General features: G+C 33.3%; 2 protein-coding genes and 1 long non-coding RNA gene across 3 annotated transcripts; 2 read left to right on the forward strand and 1 right to left on the reverse strand.

Annotated features, from left to right (window-relative positions):
* Positions 1-256: 256 nt before the first annotated feature.
* On the reverse strand, positions 257-13,123 carry LOC130641447 (fumarylacetoacetase-like). The gene is made up of 15 exons (XM_057448252.1): positions 12,826-13,123; positions 10,643-10,750; positions 10,224-10,310; positions 9,420-9,454; positions 7,951-8,000; positions 7,368-7,458; positions 6,899-6,996; positions 6,592-6,644; positions 3,276-3,329; positions 2,912-2,957; positions 2,645-2,775; positions 1,558-1,633; positions 1,399-1,445; positions 1,214-1,315; positions 257-672 (listed from the first exon to the last, which is right to left on the reverse strand). Exons 1-15 carry the CDS (start codon positions 12,904-12,906, stop codon positions 478-480), a joined length of 1,254 nt encoding a protein of 417 aa, XP_057304235.1. The 5' UTR covers positions 12,907-13,123; the 3' UTR covers positions 257-477.
* Positions 13,124-13,394: 271 nt separating this feature from the next.
* On the forward strand, positions 13,395-15,780 carry LOC130641448 (uncharacterized). The gene is made up of 2 exons (XR_008982460.1): positions 13,395-14,222; positions 14,452-15,780. It is a non-coding gene; the product is annotated as an uncharacterized LOC130641448 (long non-coding RNA).
* Positions 15,781-17,523: 1,743 nt separating this feature from the next.
* Positions 17,524-21,664, forward strand: LOC130641451 (C-1-tetrahydrofolate synthase, cytoplasmic-like). The gene is made up of 10 exons (XM_057448254.1): positions 17,524-17,589; positions 17,681-17,765; positions 18,003-18,062; positions 18,623-18,813; positions 19,187-19,340; positions 19,423-19,506; positions 19,913-20,024; positions 20,601-20,693; positions 20,937-21,026; positions 21,511-21,664. The coding sequence occupies exons 1-10, from the start codon at positions 17,537-17,539 to the stop codon at positions 21,516-21,518; spliced, it is 930 nt and encodes a 309-aa protein (XP_057304237.1). The 5' UTR covers positions 17,524-17,536; the 3' UTR covers positions 21,519-21,664.
* The last annotated feature ends 4,013 nt before the right edge of the window (positions 21,665-25,677 follow it).

A 25,677-nucleotide genomic window follows, 5' to 3' on the forward strand; every position in this document is an offset into this window, starting at 1 on the left:
GGTGGTTTCTCTATAGTAAAATTTCAACTCAATATCAAATTTCCTAAAGTTTATCCTTTTTCGATTTTCGCGAAATTGAAGACATAGAAAGCGAAACCATAGCAAAATAGCTACTACGACTTAGAAAATTTGATTCTTTTTACTCAATACTTTATATCTTTAAGCTCCTTCTTGTCATGGAAAAAAACTTGTGTTCACAATGTTTCTTTTCAGCGTACTATTTTTTGATTTTAATTTAAAAAAGAAAAACGGTACGTTTAAATAATGTCGATTATCCGACACCTTAATACGGTAACAAAAACATTTTGTCGTCTTTACGACAAAAAAACATTACATCCTTGGTTATGTTAATTATATCTAGTTACAATTCGTCATTTATAATGAAGCGACTTTTACCATGTGTATTTCAAAGCTGCTTGCGATGACTGAATATTCTTCTACAGTCTGCAGAATTGTCAAACATTGTGTATCAAGCCTTTATGATGACAGGGCTGGTAAAACTGTGCCTGTGCATTCTCCAAAACCGACACGATAACCAATCCCTTGTGCATAGCCCGTCATTACAACGTCATCGCCGTCTTTTAAGAACTTGCGCACTTCACCATTTCCAATTGATACTTCACGACTACCTTTCCATGACAGCTCAAGCATGCTACCAAACGATTCTTGCTCCTACAATTAATTAAAAAGTAGAAAGGGTTAACAGAAAGTTCTTTTAGATTTTAAATCAAACACATTTACATCAAAACACAATAAAGAATAGTTTTAACGTCACATTAAAAACAAGGGAAGGGAGGAAAGGAATTGTTTGCGAGAATTATGTAAAATACGGAATAAAAAATTGCAAATGCCCATTTTTATTGAAATTCGATATTAAAATGGCGAAATAGTAACCTAAGATACCTATTGTGTTGCTAATATCCTATTTCCAAAGTGAGAAAAAGTGATAGGCAGATTGCAAAGAAGCTTGAATAACATGAAATGCGAAAATAAGGATAGTGAATATTCGCCTAAGTTTAACAATAGCGGAATTTAGGTTTGTGGATACAAGGCAAATTTGCACTCATTTATTCCGCATTCTTTTCTACTCATTCATTCCTTCCCTTACATACGGTATAATTTCAACATGTATATATCACATTCTAAAATATAAACAATTACTCCCCGATGAAATTACTAAGTTTTTTACGAATATGTTTTGTTGGTAACATACCGAGCCGCTAATTGTACCAGAACCCATTAAATCGCCAGGTTGAATGTTACATCCGGTTACAGTATGATGGGCTAATTGCTGTTTAGCCGTCCAGTACATATTCTAAAATGATAATATATTTTGCTATGTGACACTGTCGTTGAAGTGTGTTAGATACGCTCTGATTGAGTGTGCAGACATCATACCTTCAGATTCGACTTACAAACAACACCAGCTTTCTCCCGACCCTCTCCTAAAAGAATCACAATTTAGATTTTAAAGAAATTGAGTTAAAGTTTAGTATATACCAAAAACAAATCCAAGAGATGATTGTAAAGATACAAATCAAAGATTTTAAAAGTTACCTTTAATGGCAACTTCCAGGTGAACATCAAATCGAAACGGATCATCATGTTTTAAGTAAGGAAATACTTCAGGTTCCTGAAAATAAATGAAAGAATACAACTCTTAGAGTAAAAAACAATGCTAGAATGGGATGCACACAAAGAATTAAGATTTGCTGCAGAATGCTTTGACAGCTGCAGTGAGTAACTTTTAAACTGAAGCTATAAGTTGGAAGAAAAACTTTATACTGAAGAATATCTTAAAATGACAGTTTTTTATAATATGCTACATTATATAACTCTGTTTTGTGTAAATTTCGGACATCACAAAAATTAACGCAGCATGTTGATAGTTAACATGCATACAATCATAAACAAAACGCGACAGTGTAACATGAGTATTTCTCTCACAGGTAGCACGTTTAAGAAAACATAACTTCAACCACAAAATGGCATTACCACCTTCATAAAGTCACTATTTCAATTGCATCAATAACATAATGAAAGCAATTACAATACGAAAGTTTAGTGCAAATTTAAATGCAATCTCGTTATGAAATATATCACCTATTTCTTTTTAAATATCGTTCGCCGCGGCTAGACTAAATGACATTTGCTACACGCAAATAATTTAATAACTAATCCAATTGACACTTTGTAATTTTTGAAATATGTTAAAAACACTTAAGGTTTATTTTTTAACAAAGAAGCAGTCTTCTGTGGATGGTATATCGTGCGCAGAAACATGCAGATATAACCCACGGCCAATGACGCAAGGTAGGAGAAACAATTTTTAGATTTTTGTGGCGAAACATATTAACATATTTTTACAAACAGTCTAAAATAGGGAAAATAATGTCATAACGTACAAAAAAATAATTGGACAGAACATTCTCATTTTAAATCGTTGTGTAACAAATATTCCTCATAATTTGATCAATTTGTAACCATTCAAACTAACTAACAGTAAGCTGATTCATTCTTGTGTAACCAAACTCTTAGAAAGTCTGGTAGAATTTTTTTGAAAAGACACCTCAGAAAATTACATCTCTACTTCTAAGGAATTCAGGCTATTGACACATGACCACAAACTCAATCACTAACACACCTGTTTCACATTGTCAATTGCAAAAGGCATTAGCGCATCCACCGTGACAATCCAAGGCGAGATGGTGGTGGCAAAATTCTTCGCTGTAAATGGACCCAGCGGTACGTACTCCCATTTCTGAATGTCACGAGCTATGAAAAATTTAGTATTGATCATGGTATGCTTGTAACAAGAAAACGCTAGAAAAAAAGTTGTGTTTGTAGAAGCAGAATCCTGCTGAACACACACACACGCACACAAAGCAAACGAAAAAAAAAGGATATTTACCGCTCCAGTCATTCATAAGAGTGAATCCAAAAATATGTTCATGAGCCTAAAGAAAAAGAAAATAACATATAAAGTATATGTGATGTGGTAAGCGTTATTGTCGGGGAGATTGTACTATTTGTAATATTCCGAAAATTGCAAAATTTGCGAAAATTAATCTCGTCAGAAAAGCACGTTTATTTTCCTGAAAAATCAGTAAATAGTTAACTCAAAGTAGACTTAATCTAATGTATTTTATCTTTGTTTTATTGATACAGAATAATTGTGTTATGGTCCATATAATTAATGTTTGACGGAGCGCAAACTACGTCAAGATAAATCCCATCGTACTGGCCAGCAACACCACAAGATTAACAGTACTTACATTTGCAGCTGTTATTGGTTCACCTAATTTGTTGGCTGGTCCACAGAAAAAAGCCTAAAATACCAGAACATATGCAGTTATAAATCCAGTCGTTGATGGTGTGAAAGAAAGTTGGCTTTCCATGTGCGGTAAAAATCACATAAAATCTTCCGTTTGCGGCTACTATCGACTCTACCATTTTTACTTGTATATGTATATATAAAAAAAACAGTTGGCCTGTGTTTCTAAAAACTATAAAATAAGAAAATATAAAATAAAAAACTATAAAATGGACAGTGTTTCTAAAATTTTCATCAAAATAGATACGAAAGAGGTATTACTTTTAATTTTTAGATAACCTATCCCAAAGTTTTATTGAATACCATAACATGCTGTGCATTTTCTTTGTAAAGAAATAACACATGTGTGTCTTTTGTGGACAATAACGTTTCTTATCATTTTATTTTCAACGCAGGGGATTTCAGAGACAACTACAACTAACATTTTCAGTCCTCAGACGTGATACGTATGGTTACAACAATCAAAAATATCAAGAATTGACAAATCAAAATAGAGGCCAGCATGAATGAAAATTAAATTTTCTATCCGACAGTACTCAACTTTGTTAACGTTACAACAGCAGGTGGTCCGAAATTGCGCTCAATAACAAAACATTGTCGAAGAAAAATTATAAATATTTTGAGTTCAAGCGTTGACTTATTACATTCGATTCATTAACTTTGCATGTTTTTGCTTTTTCGAAGATCTATATGCTCATTGCCAATGAATAAATGCGTGGTCACGTACGAAAAAAAAATCACCACAGCGAAAAAAACATCTATTTTATTTCCTTTGTTTTTCACAAACAATAAGATCGAAGATAAGGCAATTTGTTTTATAAAAAAATTTGCAAATTTTTGTTTCGCCTTTTCTTTTGAAACAAATAGATGGATATATTGTTTGTGGATATAAGGGTATATTCAATAAAAAATCATGTAACCGCACAAAGCCCAATTGAAAATCCCTTCTTCAATGTTTGAAACATTAAAACAAAGAACATGAAAAAAAAAAAAATTGTTTTACTTTTTGCTTTCCATCGATTAAATCGACATCCTGTAAGGGCAAACGCAAATCACGATTGGACGCAGTGAGATTAAACACGTGATGTGAAATCATTCACTTGCAGGCTTATTGAACACAAAATACTTTGTTGACATTTTGGCTTTCTGGTTCAATATCTGTTTGGAACTGTTTGGTGATATTAAACACCACATACCACTGGAACATCCAAATTTGTTGTAAAGTAAAAACCGATGATTTAACATGCATGGCAAGGTATACTTTAACGTATGTGGAAAACATTACGAGACATACCCACAAACTCTAGATAGATTTCCTGGCACTATATTAGGTACAGAAAAGAAGCGATTGCGTTTAACTTGCCACGCTCAAAACATCATCCACCTCAGCTGCTCCACAAGGTGTTTCGACGCCATTTTGTTTTATTATCAATCGAACGGTATACTTTCCAGACCATATGACACAAGTATGGAAGAGTTTCTCACTGTGTGCTATCAATTTCGAATAGACGAGGAGCGTATTACTTACATACGCGCGAAAGAAGGCTACTTCTTGTCATCGCAACACAGCTCCTCACAGCTCGCAACAAACTGCCAGTGTCTCTCCAAGATAAGGAAGTTTCTAGACGATCCGCACTATTCTACAGGAGCTTACGTCTACGCGGTCTTGTCACTGCTACTTATTTTGATATCAACTGTTCTCAACTGCGTCGTGTCCTTGCCGCAGATAACAAGCAAACGCACAAGAAACATCAAGACAGATCCGTGGGTACAAACAGAAGCGTGCTTCAACATCCTCTTCGCTCTAGAATTAACCTTACGTTTCGTAGTCTCCGCACAAAAGTTGAAATTCGCAAAAGATTTCTTTAACATCATAGATTTTGTAGCTGTGTTCCCATATTTAATAGTAACAGCAGTGACGTCACAAGGCGCTTCTAACGTTGCATTTCTGAAAGCTCTCCGCACTGTTCGCGTGTTGAGACTTCTTAGATTCTCGAAACACTCGCACACGTTGGACACCGTACTAAGGATCATCGCAAACTGTATGAAAGACTTGATTGTTCTCCTGTTATGTTTGTTTCTAACGTGTTGCATCTCGGGTAGTTTGGAGTATTTCATTGAAAATCCAACCGATAATAATTTCACCAGCATCCCTCAGTCCATGTGGTGGGCTCTACAAACAGTTGTATGTCTCGGCTACGGTGATATCGTGCCCAAAACAGATTTTGGAAAGTTCATCGGCATGGTTGTCGCGATATTCGGTGCCGTGACAATAACAATTCCCCTGCTATCCTTGGGAGGTCATTATCTTGGAATGTACACAAAAACATTTCGAGTAGCTCTTGGCCCAGACTTAGCGCATGTATGGGAATATCCCATAAGAGCTAGACTAACACATTCTAGTGAAATTATTACAGCGAGGAGAAGCGTAGTACGTGGACTTGTAAGTACACCAAGGGATGACACAGTAGACGAACGGAAGAATATGAATTAGAATCGAGTTGCTTTCTTTATTTCTTCAAAAAATGTTTGTTTTTCACGAAATTCGCGGAATAAAATTTTCACCAATCGCAAAAAAATAAACTTTCTTAAGAACAATAAGAGATGAGAAACAGTAAAAGTTATTTTTTCAGTTGATTGTGAACCTTATGGCGCTATGCTAGAATTAAGTAACCTTTACAAGGAGATAATTGAGATTCTTTAGATTTCGGAAACTGACGATCGCTATTTTTTTGCGAGATAAAACTTTCGCGAATGGTCTTTTTTCTATGTTTTATGTAGTACGTGGACTTGTAAGTACACTAAGGGATGACACAGTAGACGAACGGAAGAATATGAATTAGAATCGAGTTGATTTCTTTATTTCTTTGAACAATGGTAATGAATTTCAAGAACGCTTACCTTGACTGGCACTGCACTGCAGAAATCACACTTCAAAAAATATTATGTTATCGAACAATTTTTGGCTTAACTTTTAACATCAGTTAAAAAAAACTGTTAGCAACAAAATTATGTTTGTCTTTGACACATTGTCTTTCACAATAGTAAGTCAATTCAAACTAAACACGTTCTTGTGCGAAAAAAGAAAGGTATTGGTTTAGAACAGGAGGCTAACTAAACAATTAAATTTACGATATGAGGCAAATTCATTTCTTCGACTGTGTTTGAAGATTTAAAAAAACTTAATTTTAATACCCCTAAGTCGACGAGGCTATAAATATAACAACGAATAGAAAATGAAGAGATGCGTTACTTACCATTTCTAGTTCAAAATCCATAATTTTGCAAGCTCCAAATACTGGTGGTTTAGCTAAGGTAAGAAAAATAAATTTAATTGGTACATGAAGCAGTAGTCTTTAGCAATGTAAACATGTGGATTTTTTGGCGTTTAACCAATTTTAAAAGTATCAGTAATATAAAAAAAAAAAATTAGATGAAAAAAATTAATATAAAAATGTAAGTGAGCAGCAAGATAAATAAAAAAATATAATTTTTCGTAATTGGGCCCAACCCTTGAAATAAATATGAGCACAAAAAAGGTGAAAATAATTTAAAATAACGTACTGTCATCTGATCGCGATTGTCCACATGGTCTACGTACAGGTGTACCGGAGACAACAACTGAAGAGGCTCTCCCATGGTATCCAACTGGAAGATACAACCTTTGTGGAAAATAGTTCACGTTGTAGAGGTGAAAGTAAAAAAGTAAAGAAAGAAATAGGAAAGGATACTACAATATATATATATAAATAAACCAAACAAACCAAATAAAATTAATAAGAATATAGTTTGTAATTTCTTTAAATTAAAGAGGTATCTTTTTGTAAAATTTGAACCTAATATGATGTCTAGTGGCTATAACTCGTTATCACTCAACTTTGAAATATTAAAATAGAGGATAGAATGATGAGGTAGCAAGTGGCCAGAAATCGGATTTAAATTGAAAGAATGTTGGTAAAAGAAAGGATAAATTATCGGGGTTTTCAAAAAACGGTTGCAGAGTTATAAGAGTTAAACATATGCCAACGCTTACCAGTTCGGCATGAGTGCATTTTCTTTTCCTCTAAACATAGTACCAACATTAGTAGCATGCTCTCTTGAAGAATAAAAGTCGGTGTAGTCACCTAAAAAGTAACATAACATATGAGAATACGTTGAACAACCGTTAGCACATTTTCTAGTTTAAATTTTTAATGCATTACCATTGTAGGTTTTAAATTATAGCATTAATTTGGAATCAACTAATCCCTTATAAATTAATGCAAAACTAGTTAAAAGAACCAGGAAAAAAATCTAATTAGTCAGAAGAACAAGATTAATGATTTTAATGATGTCAGCCATGCAATAGTAAACAAAGTTTTAGGTGCAATGCAATGGCTTCACTAATTGACAATCTTGCAGTAATGCTTAAATAGCCGATTAATAAATTTAGATGAAAAAAAGATCTCCTTTGGAAAGTTGAATTTTGGAATGGTTTGGTATTTTCAGTCGCACACAAACTTATAGCCTAGTAATATAATAAATATACAAAAATAAAATGTGATTCTGCTGCATACTGAACTAAACTGACTGACTTATAACTGTGACAAGGCTTTGTTTTAACTATATGTACATACCTATTTTTGCTGGAAGGTGCATCTGAACTTTACTTCTTGGAATTAATGCTCTGTAAATTTAGACAAATATTTTTAACAAGAGATTTGGCAAAGCTTAAGTTCAGATTTTTACAACGTAGCTGAAAAAAAACAAAAAAATTGTACCATAGCCTAAATAAAAATGCCCAAAAAATGCTGGCATTTTGGCCTGAAAATACAACACACAACATTTTATATTGTAATAGAACAGATTTTTTGATGAAAATGTTGATTAAATCATTACATTATATTTTAACTTGGGAATTATTTATCAAAAAACCAAATAAAGGCTGATAACTGAAGTGTAAACAAGTCAGCCTGGCGTATCAAAATTTTAACAAGGAAAAATATAAATGCAGCTGTATCATAATGTTCATAAGAACAAAGCAAAAATTATGAATGCTGAAAGCAAACAAAAACAATGCTTTATGTTGTGAACAGAATTCTCCAATGAGTGACAGACAGCATCTACTATTAGCATATCATTTATGCATTGTATATGTTGTGAACAGAATTCTCCAATGAGTGACAGACAGCATCTACTATCAGCATATCATTTATGCATTGTATATGTTGTGAACAGAATTCTCCAATGAGTGACAGACAGCATCTACTATCAGCATATCATTTATGCATTGTATATGTTGTGAACAGAATTCTCCAATGAGTGACAGACAGCATCTACTATCAGCATATCATTTATGCATTGTATATGTTGTGAACAGAATTCTCCAATAAGTGAAAGACAGCATCTACTATCAGCATATCATTTATGCATTGTATATGTTGTGAACAGAATTCTCCAATAAGTGAAAGACAGCATCTACTATTAGCATATCATTTATGCATTGTATATGTTGTGAACAGAATTCTTCAATAAGTGACAGACAGCATCTACTATCAGCATATCATTTATGCATTGTATATGTTGTGAACAGAATTCTCCAATGAGTGACAGACAGCATCTACTATTAGCATATCATTTATGCATTGTATAAGCACACAACAAAATGCTTTGCATAATTATGTCACCATAATTAGGGCTTTACCAAAAAATTGTATACACAGGGGTGGAAATAACATCTGATTATCAAAGATGGCAAAATCACATTTTGTGATTGCAGTTGTTATAATTATGCTATTGTTGTATAACTTGTCATATTTATGTTTTATTATTTTGACCCTTGTGTCGTGTAATTTCAGCTTCAATAAATTTCATATTCAAGTTAAAACAACTTTGTTACATGGCAATGTTAGGCCCTTTATAAGATATCTTTGAAACCTTAGTCCACTAACTTATTAAAAAAAAATGGATATAATAACCAATAAATATTCAATATAACCAATATACTGTTGGAGAGTATAAATGCAAGTTATTTTATTTAAATACAACACAATGCACAATTTTGTGTAATTTCAAAACTAACGAAATGTTTTAGTTAGAAACATACTTTTCTCTCAGGGTTGAATCATCACGTAAAATTCCCTAAAAGCAAAACAAAATTATAATAAACAGTTCATATAAAATACTTTCCCAATTTTTGCAAACAATTTAACAAAAAAAAAATACAATGTAGCTTGCAAGTACAATATTTTACTGCAAATGTACTAGAAAACGGAGTCATGATGTCATTTTTATCAAATTATTTTAGTTATTTCACTCTAGTACAGGTTACTAGGGACCACCTGGAACCTAAATTAAGCCAATTTCCCAAAAGGTTAAACTTACCTGATTCAGGACCAATAAGTTAATAACGTCAGAAAAAAACCTTTTAAACTCAATATAAATCTTTCTCGAAAACAAATGATCATATACATTTTTTTCATGAAGCTTTTAAGCTGCATACCAAAGAGGCAATGGTTTAGCAAATTTCTAAATACATTTTTTGGTGACATCATCATCGAAATAAATCTTTATAAATGTTGCGCGCCATTGAACTGTTGTGTTAAAAAGCTTTTTCTGCTCACCTTTTTAGGCCAAGAAATATTGTACATGAGAGGGATCCTGGATTAGTTTAAAACCTGCTTCATTGTAAATATATCCAAACAAGGCCTACTTAAATAATGTATACATGCAATTTGCAGCACTTTCAAACAAAAAATTTAGTAAAATTTTTGTTTTCTAAAGAGTTTAAGCTTTTAGAATAAATCCCAAAAACTATTTAAAATGACAAGTAAGAATGTGATAATGTCTAATAACTGCAATTAAAACATTAGAAATTTAGCAAGAAATGTTAAGTATTATACATATATACCTCATCTTTTGAAAGAATTTGTTGCAGTTTTTCTCTTGCCTCTTTCCATGCACTTCTTCCATGAGACATAAATGAATTTAAGGTTGTCTACAAAAGGACAACATGATAAAGATATTTAGGGACATCATGTTCAATATGTCGTACATAAGAAATCTATGCCCTTCTTTGTATTTATGTCATTTTGCTATACAAAATGACATAAACACGTTTTCTTAGTGTTTTCATGGAAACTTACTTCGAATTATATAAAAATGGTTAAGAAAAAAATTGCATACTCCCATGTTACCTGACAAAAAAACTTGTTTATACTGGTAAAGTTTATGTCCAATATTTCATTAAGAAGGGGATAGATTTCTTATGTTTGTGTTACCTATACTGCATTGAAAATGATAGAAATTATAATCTGCATTTAAAGATACCTCACTGAACACATGCTGCTTGCTGCTTAACACAGGTCCATTAAATAGATGTTTAACTTCATTTAAATCCAACACATAATCACCAATTGCTACACCAATCCTTGAAGGCTAAATATGGAAAATATAAAGCAGTAAAATTTGTTATAGTGGATTACACAAGGCAAAATCTATGTTTACAAAGCCCAAAGTTCATTTTAATAAAAAATACCAGACTCTTACAAATCCCCCCTTTCAAAAAAACATATGCATATAACATTTTATGTATATACTTATGTAGTATATTAATGTATAAGCCGATGCATATAATGTGTATGGAATAAAAATAAAATAAAAAACACATAATATATTTCGGCTAACAAGCCTTCATCAGCTGATGTTCATATATCAGCGTTCATAATCTGACCACCAAGACATTTGCAATCTGGGCAGAACGTAGCTACTTTAAGTAAAAGATAAGTGTTGAAATAAACGCATAATTTTTCAAGTCATGTTAGTTTCTTATTTTGCTAATTTCCATAGTCTCCTTGTTTCTATTGCGTTTTTGTCTCCAATAATAATAACAAAGACAAAAAATGCATAGCTAGCTAGCTAGCTAAACTATATTTTACACCACCTGAATTAAAAAGAACATAGTTGATCATCTTGTACAGTATGATCTTTTTAAAAACTCACAACATGGTTTTAGAGAAGGTCATTCCTGTTTATCGCAGCTACTGACCCATTATGATACAATCCTATCCTTTCTGGAAAGTGGTTTAAATGTAGATACAACTTACTTAGATTTTAGCAAGGCATTTGACAAAGTAGACCACTCCATCTTAGTTGGTAAACTGAAGCAACTTGGTATAAATGACAAACTGATAAAATGAATTAAATCATTCCTTAAAGACAGAATACAATATGTTTACATCAATGGTGTAAAATCTATACCCGCTAATGTTGGATCAGGGGTCCACAGGGGTCTGTTCTGGCCCACTGCTTTTACTAATCATGGTTTGTTAAATCAAAACTAAAAAAATATTCTTTAGCATCCAGCTTTCCAGATGAAACACGAATTCTGAAAGACAATAATGGCCTCATGGACACCTTTAAACTCCAAAGTGATCTAAATATAATTTATAAGTGGATAAATGAAAATAATATGAAACACAATTGGTGTAAGTTATGGAAAGATTGAGTCTTTGAAACCACTTTCTGTATATCTAAGTAACACGTCAGAAAAGATTAATAAAAGTTATAATGTCGAATGATTAAAAATTTAATAAGCATATTTCAAACCTTATATCAAAGGCAAACAGGATAACTGGATTGATATTACGAACATTCGAGAGCCATGATGTTGACTCTTTGAAAATCATTAGTTTTGTTTACTTTTTAGCGGTAAGCCCCTTGGCTCTGGCATTTGCATGGCAGGAAAAAAGATGCTAGGATTTGGTGAAGAAAGGTTACTGTCGATTTCTTCTAACAGGGACATCGTTGGGGTTATAAACTACATTATAGAGTGTAGGTTGATGGCTTCTGATTTATTTGAATTCATTAAAAGTCATAGGAATGCCTTTGTGTGAAGAAATGAACTGATAATTACTTTGCTTCACCTAGCACCCCCATCTTTTTTCCTGCCTTGCAAATGTCACTTTGACTATTGTTTCCAGTTATGGTCTCCACTAATGAAAGGGCAAATACAATACATATAAAAATGGTGCAAAGAACCGTTACTAGGAAAATCATTGGAACTCAAGGTTTTTTGTACTGGAACATCCAAAAAAGATTAAATCTGTATTCTCTGAAGAGAAGAAGAGAACGGTATGCCATAATTTACATCTGGAAAGTGATTGAAAACATAGTATTAAATGATCCTTGGGTCGAAAATGTGTTGTTCCTGTAGTGAAGAAAGGGAAATTTATAAGATTCGTTGCACTATCTTGGCTGTTCAAGGAGTCGATTGTTTAATGGTTTACCAAAGGCAATACGCAACCTGTCCTGATTGCAGTATAGACTGTTTCAAATCGAAGTTGGATTGCTTTCTTTCCATTGTTCCTGATGAGCCACTGATATCAAATTATGTTCAGTTTCAAAAGGCCAACACGAACAGCATCATTGATATGATGAGCATTGGACTCGTTGAGATCTCACAAAATGTACTTCAAAGTATTCAAATCAACTATTCAAACAAAAACACTTACTGACGAACCCACAGAAAAAACACCGTAGGGAAGATTTTGTATTGGAAAATGGCTTTCTTCTGAAATTGTTATAAAAGACATGTCTTAAACAAGCAGTATAAATTCAAATATAATTCTTGAATGAGTTTCAATGACTATCCAGGTGACACACGGGTCGCAGCAGCAGCAAGCTATGAGGGAAGCGGAAAGATAAACGCCGAGTTCTCTGGTATACCTCTGTCTCCAAGTTATTTTAGCAAAGGAATTACAAAAAAATGTGGATTTTGCCCTCCACCAAATACGCTTTTACTCTTGATATGAAAAAAAATAATTTATTTTCAAAAAGCGAGGGGAATTCTTGCTTCACTTTCTTTTATTTATTTTTATTTTGCTGGTTCGGACTTCAATCTACCCACAAATACACCCCCTAAAACATATAATAGCCCAACAACTGATCTATCTGGTACATAGGCAATGGCAATCATTAATCGCTCACGTGTGGTGCACGTGAAATCGATATCGCTCGTTTGCTTGAAAGGCAGCTTTTGATCCCTGATCTGATCTGATGTCTAGAGCTAGGTTGGGGTTTAAAAGATGTAAAGGGATTAAATTTGTTTTAAAAAATGTCCTGCTTTGCTAAGGTTTAATTTAAAAAAGAACTGGAAATTTTTCGACTGTCTGCTAGCTAGCTAGATACACACATTTTAGGTCGTTATCATACCTAACTAACCTGCATGCTTAGCTAGCTAGGTTATTCATTTTTAAATGTTATTTGTATATAATGATGAAGCTGTTGACTATCTTTGTTCCATGAAATAAAACCGCTTTTTACTATTGTGTAATAACCGACTAGTTCTAGTCGCTATAACACACTATATAATATATGCTATAGAAAATATCAGGCTATCATGAGAAAACAAGTTGAATTCATAAGAAAGTGCTTAGAAAATTGTCAAAAATGTTTAAAAAAACTCAGTTCTAAAGATTTTTCACAGAGCTAGAATTTTTGTTGCCTGTAAAGGAACTGTACCCTACCCAGGTCGTAATTATAAAGGGCTGCATATAACCCCCCACCCTCTCAGATGTACCTTTACAGCTTACTGTTTTTTTTTTGTTTTTTTTTAACAGGAGAAAGAACAAGGGAGGCATGTCTAACAACATTAAAAAAGTAATTAAAGATGTCTTCTCAGCACTTTATGTTCTTTTAGCCTTAGATAAGTTTGTTCGACCATCACAGGTCATTACATACCTTGGCATAGAAATTGATACTAGAAAGTTCATCATATGTTTACCTAACGATTTTCAGGAATTAATTAATGCAGAAGAAGTGTACAAAGAAATAATTATTGGCTCGTTGTCCTTTGCGTGCACGGTTGTTAAATGTGTTCTTAAGGCACCTGATTAATCTTTCCACGTCTGTGAGTAGTTTGTTCCATCACATTAGTATTACTTCTGAATCACGAAAGGAAATAGAATGGTGGTGTGAGTTCTTGCCAACTTGGAATGGTGTGGCTATGATAGAAAAAGTTACTTCCTCCAGTTTTAATTTTTTTACAGACGCGTCTAACATAGGTTTGGGTGGTTTATTTGACGGTTGGCAGTTCTCCATTAAGTTTACCAGGAAGGGTCACAGTTTTTCCTTTTTAGAGCTTTTGGCTATTGTGGTTGCTGTACATACTTGGGGTGCTCAAAAAGCAAGTTATCTAGTTCACAGACAATGAGGCATTGGTACAAAATTTAGAGAACAGGTTCATGTAAATGCAAGCATATTATGAGGTTAATAAGAAAATTGTTTTTCTTTAATGCTCAAAATAACATTAACTTGGTAATCCATCATGTCTTTGGTGCAAGAAATGTTATGCCGATGTGCATTCCCGTTTGCAGATGAAAATTTCAAGAGTCGTGCCCAGAAACAGACAAGCTACTCACACCAATTTCTCCAGCAATGTCGAACTCTTACTGACCGATTGACATTTTACTTAAAATTCAGCGCTTTCTGCAAACACCGGGTTGACTAAATCGCTTTGGTTTCCGTGCATACAAAAGATTCTGCTATAAATTGTCAACACTTTTATTTCCACTTCAGGAATTAATTTTACAACTCTTTGCTATGCACCTTGCTTTAATGGTCAAATACAAAACCATAAAAGTTTATCTCGCTGGAGTCCAATATGAGAGAGTTATTAATGGTCATAACACAACGTAAAATATGAATAGACTAAGATACACTATGCATGGTATACAAAGAAGCTTGCCTAATATACCTGTACTTTGCCTACCAATCACCTCGGCTCATCTATCAGAGATTTTGTTGTTTTTTGAAGATAGCCAATATCTTAACTACGATAAGGCTATGTGTTGTTGGTTAGTATTAATGGCGTTTTTTGGCCTATTGCGAGTATCCAAGTAAGTCTTTCCTACCAAACACAAATTGCATCCTCTCACACACTTATCACCATATGAGTTTTATAAAGGATAAAAACTTTCTATACTTGGTGGATGCCTTGTCCCTTTAATGCATATGCTCATTACTTATCATTTCGCAGTTTTGTTCCCGCTCCCTGGTTTATTCTGCAAAGTGGCGAATTTGTGACCCAAAAATATGTCAGTGCCATGCTTAATGTATCCCTAAAATGCAGTGCTAACTTGACACACAGTTTTAGAATTAGAGGCAGGGGCATCTACAGCGGCATCCTGCATCATACCTGTTCAGCTATAAAATTACTAGGAAGGTGGTCTAGTGACTGTTATCGCATAATCCACTTAAAAGTGACAATTTTTTAGAAAACTGGTGTACTAACATTGTCAATGTTAACAAGATTACTAGGCTGTTGACTGTAATTTGTTGACATATTAATTTGTCTTGATGTTATTTAGTTTTTTTATTCAAATTGATCCAGTCCATTACATTGTTAATTTATTATTGTGTTATTGCATTGTATGACGTCATATTGGAAAATTATAGCAATAACGTTTTTCATGTTTTTGATTTTCACAATATGGAGAAATTTGGGGATGTTGGGCCTCCTTCGTCAGTCATTTAGTCATGTAATGTGTTGATACAAGTCATTGTAGAAACGTAATGCTCAGGGCGTGTATACATATGTTACCATATTTACTGATGCTCATTAAGGTGCACCTGACACTCCGGGTATATCAATCAGCAGCACTTGAATAGGTAACATTCTCTCATACCTGACATAAAAAACACCAGTAATTAGCATGTACCTGACACTCAGGACATGTCGATGCACCTGACGCTCTACTGTAATCATCACCTGTTAAGTGGAAATAGAAAAACGAGATTTTTCAGTGAATACAGTGAAAGAGTGAAAAACTATAACTGTAGAATGTTTGAAAGAAAAAATGTTATAACTTTTAATAGAACAATTGTCTAAATAATGGAGCAAAGCAATGGAAGTCTGAATAAAAACCATGTGCTTTTGTGGAAAAACATTTTTTTCTGAGGGGAGTTAAGGTTACTGTAAAGGAAATAATTTTTTTAGGTTTTTTGCAAAAAATTCATGACATATAGAAAAAAAAAAATTCTCTTTCAAATGACATATTTTATATTCCATGAAAATATTTGGAACATCCCTTTTTTCTGGAAAAAGCCTTTTCAGAGGTGTTATATCCTTCACACCTTCAAGAAAATTTGTGCAAAATGAGTTGAGCTTACTTTTTATAAACATTATGCATGATGAGACTACCATATAAATATATGCATAATAATATTTTTTTAGTTTACTTTCACCATCGATATATATATATAAATGTTGTCTTATAAAAAATCATTAAAAAAATCAAAGTTAAGGATATATGCATAAAAGCTTTCTCTTGTAACCCTGACTTCTGTCTGTTAATAATTCTGCACGCGTGCATGCATATTCAGCATAAAGAAAAAGTTCACACTTCCATCATCCTATTGCCTACTCAGTTCACACATTTTCATAACACCTACAAAACTCTTTAAAAACAAGTATTTCGTTAGTAAATTTTTGCATACATGCCTTTACGTTTGTGGTCTCTTTTTTCGAAAGCTTTCTATTGGCTTATTGAAATTTTCGGTAATGAAAACTGAATAAATTATGCACAAAAGGTTCCCAGATTTTTTTGTATAAATTACTGATTAGCGAATTATGACGATAGAAAGAAAATAATATGCATTTTTTTGAATGATTATGCATAATTACAATTAATTTCATAACGACGTTGTTACAAAAAAAAACGGGAACCTTTTTGAATTTAATTTATGCTGATGTAATAGTGCAAAAACAAGACGTCTGCCACCACGTGTTTGAAAAAAGAAGATGTTTTAAAACGTACGGTGAACGTACGGTGTTTAATTCATTATATTTTCTTTGGGCTATCTGACGCTTTAATAACATTCACTCGCTCATATTGCTGTCAAGGGGAATCGAATCTTGCTCTCCTGCATAAAGTGCGAGATTTATAACGACTAAGCTACAACACTATTAAATTAAGTGACTTATGCATGTCTCTATTTTAAGTGTTTCAATTTTTTTCTTGAACACACAGCCCCCTAATTTTGTTCAAAATTTTTTTTGTCAAAACCTAATAATAGTTTATTTTACAATTCTTGTTGATATTTAGACATGCAAGAAAATATATCTTTAACTAATTTTCACATTTTACCTAGCAAAGTTATACCTTTAACCTTTAAATATGTATATAAATGTTTTGTTCAAATAATTTAGTAAATAAAACACAGATGGATTCATCTAGTGGTGAAGCCCAACTGTTAAGTGGCAAAGTGATATCAGGGTAAAATGTTATTCTATATTGTGGTTTAATTTTTTTACTTGTATATACATACATGCGTAATAATACACTTGCTGTGGCATTTATTTTATAGAAATCTTAAACAGAAAATAAAGGATGAAATTGATACGATTAGAAAAGATTACCCAAATTTTAAACCTGGTTTAGCTATAGTACAGGTAATGCTGGTGCTGTTTTGAGAGATGTTTTGTAGCACCAACTGAAAGCATTTTTTTTTAGATTTAAGATATAACACAACCGATACCACAACCTTTCAGCACAAAGTTAATGCTTGAACCGCTAAATATTGGATACACAGCTGTTGATTAACTTCACCAGCCTTGGCGTATAGTTCATTGATCCACAGATTATGTTATCTCCCTATATGCTTTTTTGCATGATAATTTTTTTTTCAGGTTGGAGACAGAGAAGATTCAAATGTCTATGTAGGAATGAAAATAAAAACTGGTTCAGAGGTAAATTTCCTTAAGAACTTTATATATAGAAACATTGAGGGTTAAAAAAATTAATTAACATGTACAAATCAGAAGTTCAGAAAGTAATCTGCTTCTTCTACACAGAGAAGTAATTTTTATTTTTATTGTAAGAGAAATTTTGTATGTCTAAAAAAAGTTGCATTTAAGTGCATGTTCTGATAAGAACACAAAAAATTTAGTTTTATCAATATTTTACACATGCATAAAAAAGCAATTTATACATATTGGGTTGTTTTTTCAAATTATAATGAGGTAGTGCCTGTTACAGCAACAACTCATGACTCTTTTTCTGGTTATAACCACAATGTGGTTTCATAGTTTATAGAAGTGTGCATCCAACTGCAAACTGGATAATCAACAAATAACTGACCAATCATTCGCTTCGGTTTGCAGCAGTATTTACTTTTCAACTAGGAACTATATTTTTTGATGACCAAGGTGGTGCACCTATAATTTATTTTGTATAAATACGTTTAAATAAAAAAATTTGAAGAGAGTTTTAAAATGTATATGTTAAATGTATGTGAAATGTGATTTAGCTTGGTCTTGATGCACAACACGTGAAGCTTCCAAGAACTATATCTGAAGAAGAAGTTTTAGAAGCAATAAATAAATTAAATGAAGATTCTGCTGTGCATGGCATTATTGTTCAGTTACCACTCGATTGTGAACAAAACATTGATGCAGCAAAGTGTACAAATGCTGTCTTACCTGCTAAAGATGTTGATGGGTAGGTGCTACACAAAAATACTGTATAGAAATTGGGAAAATAAATTCTTTCATACGCAAACGATTATAAATCAGAAAAACGCTAATTTGCACTGTCGAATAGGATATAGGTGTGGTAAAAAATACATTTAAATCGTCATGAACATATTGTGTCTTGCTTTAACATGAACCAAGTTGTTAAAATTTGTCGAACTCGATTACTTTTCCGCTTGTATCTGGTAGGAAAATAGAGTGTATTGGTCAGGGTAAAATTAGGATCTTTCGGTCTTGTGGAAGAATCTATAATTAGGCAAATTATTTCATAAAAATTCAGAAGTTAAAATAAAGGTAAATGCCCTTGCTTCTAAATGTAAACTTCATATAATATAACTTAGGCTGCACGAAGTCAGTGCTGGTCGTTTATCACGTGGTGAACTTTCCACGTGTTTTCATCCCTGTACACCACGTGGTTGCATGCATTTAATAAAAGAGTCTGGAATAAACATTGAAGGGAAGCATGCAGTTGTGGTCGGTCGTAGTAAAATTGTGGTGAGTAGATGTTCGAAAACATTTTTCCTTCGTATTTTTATGTATTACGACGTATTATTTCGACGGATTGTTTACCTTTCAGGGTTCGCCAATGGCCAACTTGTTAACATGGGCAAATGCTACTGTTACGATTTGTCATTCACGCACGAAGAATCTAGAGGATGTTGTATGTGACTTTTTTGTGAATGTTATGCTGATGGAATTATTTGCAAATGCTGCAGACTTTTGTCTACAATAGAGATTGAATTAAATTAATAAATAAATAAATAAATAAATAAATAAATAAATAAATAAGTAGGGATTATTAGATATTATACTGTGTCGTATCCATATTAGATGACCGGTCTTACTTAGACTTACTGATGGTTTTTAAATAAAAGTTAAAAAATTCTTGTTTTTGGCGTAAGTTTTGAGCCTCAAACTTTATTTGCTTTGGGATGAGAATTCATGAATTCAACTTCTGTGACAAATTTCTCATCCACGAGCTGCTTTAACTTGCTATTAACAAGGCCGATGGTTACCTGTTAGTTTGGTTTGTCATATCTTAAATTGTTTTAAAAAATTACTTTCAGGTGAGACAGGGCGATATAGTCGTTGCAGCATGTGGTAGAAAAGAGCTGGTCAAAGGATCATGGATTAAACCGGGAGCTGTTGTCATCGACTGTGGCATAAACGTTGTTCCTGGTATGAATTTATTTATTAAACAAGAATCAAATTGGACCTTCGTATGCTTCTGTTTAGTGGCGGTATTTTTCGTACTAGACGTAAATAGGATTGATATTATGTGTTTGTCTGTGAGAATTTAGCCCTGGCACACATTTAAAAAAATCACTGAAAAAAGTAGATTTAGCGTGGGAGAAAGTGGTCTGAAAAAAACATACCTTAATTAAATGCGGAAGAAAAGATTGCTGAATTATTGAATTTTTCTCGTATACGCAAACTTAAATTTTCCATTTTTTAAACAAGGACGGACACTGTCAGCCCCCATTAGTCGCAATTTTTTGTTAATCCAGTACAAAAGTTGAGTTAAACATTGGATATAAGCAAAACAAAAGCTATTTGTGGTTAATTTTCATGCGATTTTTTATTCCATATTTCACAAATTTCGCGAAGTCCTAAACTTAATTCCTGCAATATTTTTTTTCGTAAAGAATTTTTTCCTTAGAGGTATTTCTTTGTAAGTGATTCAGTCTTAGTACCGATCCGTTTCATGTACCGAAGGGTGTTATTAATTGCTTTATTTTTATTCTGTGTTATTAGATAGCACTCGTAAGACTGGCCGTCGTCTTGTTGGTGATGTGGAATTTGCAGAAGCTAAAAAATACGCTTCCTGGATTACACCTGTTCCTGGAGGTACGCCTACTTCTATTCTATTACAAAGCACATGAGATATTTGTATTGGTGAACAAGCAGAACTGTGTTTGAATTTGTACTTAACTGTGCACCTTTACATAGTTTTTCCAAATAAAACCATGCAGAAAGCAAACGTATTTCTGCAACGTTGTTTAGAAGTGAACGAGTCATAAGTACAAAGAATACCAATTTGTCTGAAGTTTGATTTAATTTAGTGCAACTTACGTCTTATGATTTTCATAGGTGTTGGACCAATGACGGTAGCCATGTTAATGAAGAACACATTAGATAGTGCGAAGAAAAATCTCAACGCCATTCCAGAAGATCAAAAGTGTAAGTTATGTCACTCGCTGAACCTTAACCTCCTACCCGTCGCGAGGTGCGATATGTTCACATGTTGTGCCAAAGATCTAACTTCGTACTGGATAGGGTGTGTGTCCACACGAAACTGAGACTATTCAATATGTGAAACGGAATGTTTCCGTTCCGATGCAAAAAACGAAATAGCGACATTGACTGCTGTTTTCTAGATGTTCATAGTGCAATTTTCGCGCAATTAAAATTGTCCATTTTTTCTATATATAAGGCTTCAAAGGTTTAGTTAGAGTTACTGTAATTATAATCGAAGGAACTTTCGCGAATTTTTGGATGTTGGATGCCTTTTTCGCGAAGCTTTCTAAAATGGCCATCTGTGAAAGTTTATTTAGTATAAATCTTCTTAATTGTAGATTCGTGAAATTTTATCCAGGAAAAGTTATTAAAAACTCTGATTTGTAGCATTTCAGGCCGTATGTGATATACCAACATATTTTTTTAGCTTTGTGATAATTGCTGACAATGATGGACATTAAAACAGACGACGGAGGAAAGCTATACTCATGGTGATCAATTTTTGGCTGTGTCTTACTATTAGTACTGTAAATATTTTTTTTAATTTCTGTTCAATGCTGAAAGATGAATTCTATTAGAAATATTTTTTTCTTATTTTCACAATTTATTTTAGTAGCTAGCAGGCTAAAATAAAAAAATTATTTTTAAAATTATTTTTTAATTAACTATGCCTGCATGTTTCGTGACTGTTCTCGCTAGGTGTATAAGTGGTATATTTGTCAGCGCCTTAAAAAGTTTGCTAAATTCAGACCAACCAGTAGAAGCTGCGTATTCTTACGTCGTCGAGTAGTAGTTGTTGTCTACTCATCGTACTCATAACAGTCAAGTAATAAACTCATAAAAAACTTTATTAGAAAGGATTTGACGCATGCCTTAAGTTATAAAATTACACATCACTTTCCCATCCCTGTGACTTTTTTATTCATATTTCTTTGGCTAATTGGTAACGTTGTGGTAGAGCTTTACCTTAAATGCGGAAGGACATGGTTTCAAACCACAACCCAGTCATGCCAGAGAATATAAAAGTGTGAATACGGTTTATATTTTAAGTGTTTGTCTAATTGAGCAATGGCTTTGCTTGCATGATTTTTGTAGCTTCAAATGCACTAAGACTCCTTTGGCGAAGCTCTCATTAGGGATTGAAAAAGCTATCCCGGATACATAATTCTATTAGGAAGAAATTCCGCAAAAAGATTTCTGTTAGGCTACCAAGAATTTTTTTATTTCGTGGAAATTTAATTTTAATGATTGGGTTTATTTTACATCTAGCATCAAATTATAGAAGACCTCGTGATTGATTGTGTATTCATATTTTATTTCTTAGTAAGAATCATTTTCACTTAATGGAATGTTCTTCCGTGTGGAGCCGAATAATCAAAGATTCTGATTGGCTAGCGTAATAATCAAAGATTCTGATTACCTGGCGTAAATTTCCGCCACTAAAAAGTAAAAAGTAGCTAAAGTTTCTACCAACGTATCAAAATAGTTAAAATCATGCCGGCTCGAAATATTCCGCCTAGTGTAGATAAGCCTTAAAACTATTTATTTTTACAGTTTGGACCAAAAATTATTTTAGGGGACTTACACCGTGACACCTTCTTCTAACAAAGCATACCCATTTCTCTTTTAACGCTCAGTCTCAAAAAGAGCTATTAGCTGGATTTTTCGAGTTATTGGTACTTCTTTTTCGCTTAAACTAAATAAAAATACTTCTTACTTATTTAGTCTTAGTTGTTAACACAGCATCGTCTATTCCGCACAAGGGCTTATACAACTATCTCTAACTTTACGCCTGAAATTATGATCTTTACATAAAGCAAACAATAAGTTTTGAAGGGGTTTATGATGAACAGAAGACACAGTTAAATACTAGTATATACACGTAAGAAATTAATAGATTACACTTTTAACGACCTAATCCTATAACGTCCGTCATAGCTTTTCCATTTTCGATATATTTTTGTATGTTCTTTTTATTTTTAGACCATTCAGCGTCGTATTTAGTATAAGGAGGAGCCGTCCTTGTGTATATACCAATATATGTCTTAATAAATGTGATGTACCATTTCCAAAAAGCCTTGTGTTGAGAAATTCCAACTTCTCTTCCAGACCAAAACATTAAACGCATCCATATTCTAGAGTCGTCAAGTTTAAAACGTTGGCCTCTCTTTTCATCTTCCCGTTTGTCGCAGTTCCACGCGCGAGAGTGCGATACGTGTCTCATGCCCTCTCGTCCTGAATCTGTCCAAACATCCCCTTCCCCGCCCATCTTTTCGATGATCCAGTCGCCTAATCGTTGACCGTGCGCCGCTGCTCCGTCTGTATCGAACATAAACTTCGACAACGTTTCGTCTTCAAACGCATGGGCGTAAAATCTAGTTGTCATTTGGCGTATTTTATCACCGCCCCCAACATCTTTTAAAAGATCAGCTGTATACTTCGAATTTTGTAATTTTTCATGTGGTAAGGATTTTGACGGGAAAGATTTCACTTCTTGCTTACCAGGTAGTGTTTTATGAGTTGTTTTGTGAAATGGACAAGATGTAAACTTCTCGAACTCTATTTGCTTACTAACATTTTCAATTGGACATTCCAAATGATGCGTCATGTTTAACAAAACTTTAAACAACTCGTGAAACTATATTTCTTAGTGTTTTTATTGTGTATATATTATAAGAATATACTTTGCCAAGTAGTACTAAGATAATTTCAGTACTACAGTTTTTTGTTTTGAAAAATGAATTATTGATTTTAATTTTCTGTTCACTTTTATACACATCTTGCGGAATTTTCTAGATCAATAGAACATTCTAGAACAACGAAATGTTCTAGAACAACTGAATGTTCTAGAACTATACAGTTCTTAAAATTTTGTACGCACTCCTATGCAGAGCTTTTGGCTGAAAAATTTTCCTTACAGTCTATGGCTATCGTTAGACAAAACAATTTGAAGGAGAACAATCATAATTTAGCAAGGGGCTGCTATGATAACTAACAAGAACGTTTTATTTAATTTAATAAGATCTCCATCGTAGTGACCCTGGACAAAAACATAATAATACAAGCTAGCATGAGTTAGGAGATTTTATTTGTTCCAGAATTGTTTGTTATTCTAGAAAGTTCTATGCAAGGTATATAAAAGTAAACAGAAAATTAGAATCTATAATTCACTCAACATTTTTTCAGAAGAAAAAGTTTTAGTACTGAAATTATCTTAGTACTTGGCAAAGTATATTTTTAAATATACGCAATAAAAAAAGTATTGTTTCTCGAGTTTTTCAAAGTTTTGCCGAAACACAAAGGTAGGTTGATTTTTTGGATCATAAAAAAGAGAAAAATTCTCTACCTAAATAATATGTTTGTAACGATTAAAAAATGATGAAAAAAAAAATGATGCTGTTCGCTTTTTTCTTTGGTATTTTATCTTCTAAGCAATAAATTTAGACGTACAGCCCCTTTCCCGCATTTTTCAGAACTAAATGTGTAACGTAGCTATATAAATCTTAAAGTGCAGCAGCCTCCTTCATCCATTGTTTTTGTTTTTTACATAAACTTACAACTTATGTGCTTAGCTAGGTTTTGTTAAACATGACGCATCATTTGGAATGTCCAATTGAAAATGTTGGTAAGCAAATAGAGTTCGAGAAGTTTACATCTTGTCCATTTCACAAAACAACTCATAAAACACTACCTGGTAAGCAAGAAGTAAAATCTTTCCCTACACAATCCTTACCACATGAAAAATTACAAAATTCGAAGTTTACAGCTGATCTTTTAAAAGATGTTGGGGGCGGTGATAAAATACGCCAAATGACAACTAGATTTTACGCCCATGCGTTTGAAGACGAAACGTTGTCGAAGTTTATGTTCGATACAGACGGAGTAGCGGCGCACGGTCAACGATTAGGCGACTGGATCATCGAAAAGATGGGCGGGGAAGAGGATGTTTGGACAGATTCAGGACGAGAGGGCATGAGACACGTGTCGCACTCTCGCGCGTGGAACTGCGACAAACGGGAAGATGAAAAGAGAAGCCAACGTTTTAAACTTGACGACTCTAGAATATGGATGCGTTTAATGTTTTGGTCTGGAAGAGAAGTTGGACTTTCTCAACACGAAGCCTTTTGGAAATGGTACATCACATTCATAAAGACATATATTGGTATATACACAAGGACGGCTCCTCCTTATACTAAATACGACGCTGAATGGTCTAAAAATAAAAAGAACATACAAAAATATATCGAAAATGGAAAAGCTATGACGGACGTTATAGGATTAGGTCGTTAAGACTATAAATTGTGATGTCAAAAATCATCGCCCTTATTATTTGGTGGTAAATATAGATTGTATGGTGGTGTTCAAAGTGTGCTCAGTTACTGAGATTAAATTGAGACTGAGATTTAGTCATAGTCACAAGAGTCTCTCTTTCTTATGACTATGATTTAATTCGTCAGAAGAACTACTAAAGTATACACATAAGCCTTTTTTTATAACTAATCGGTTTTTATTACGTATTTTTTAGAAGCAACTAGGTTTTAAGCAACTGTACTCAAATCTGCAGGATTGTTAAGCAACTTTAGTATAAACGATA

Source organism: Hydractinia symbiolongicarpus, chromosome 4 (genome assembly GCF_029227915.1).
Source record: "Hydractinia symbiolongicarpus strain clone_291-10 chromosome 4, HSymV2.1, whole genome shotgun sequence".
Taxonomy (NCBI): Eukaryota; Metazoa; Cnidaria; class Hydrozoa; order Anthoathecata; family Hydractiniidae; genus Hydractinia; species Hydractinia symbiolongicarpus.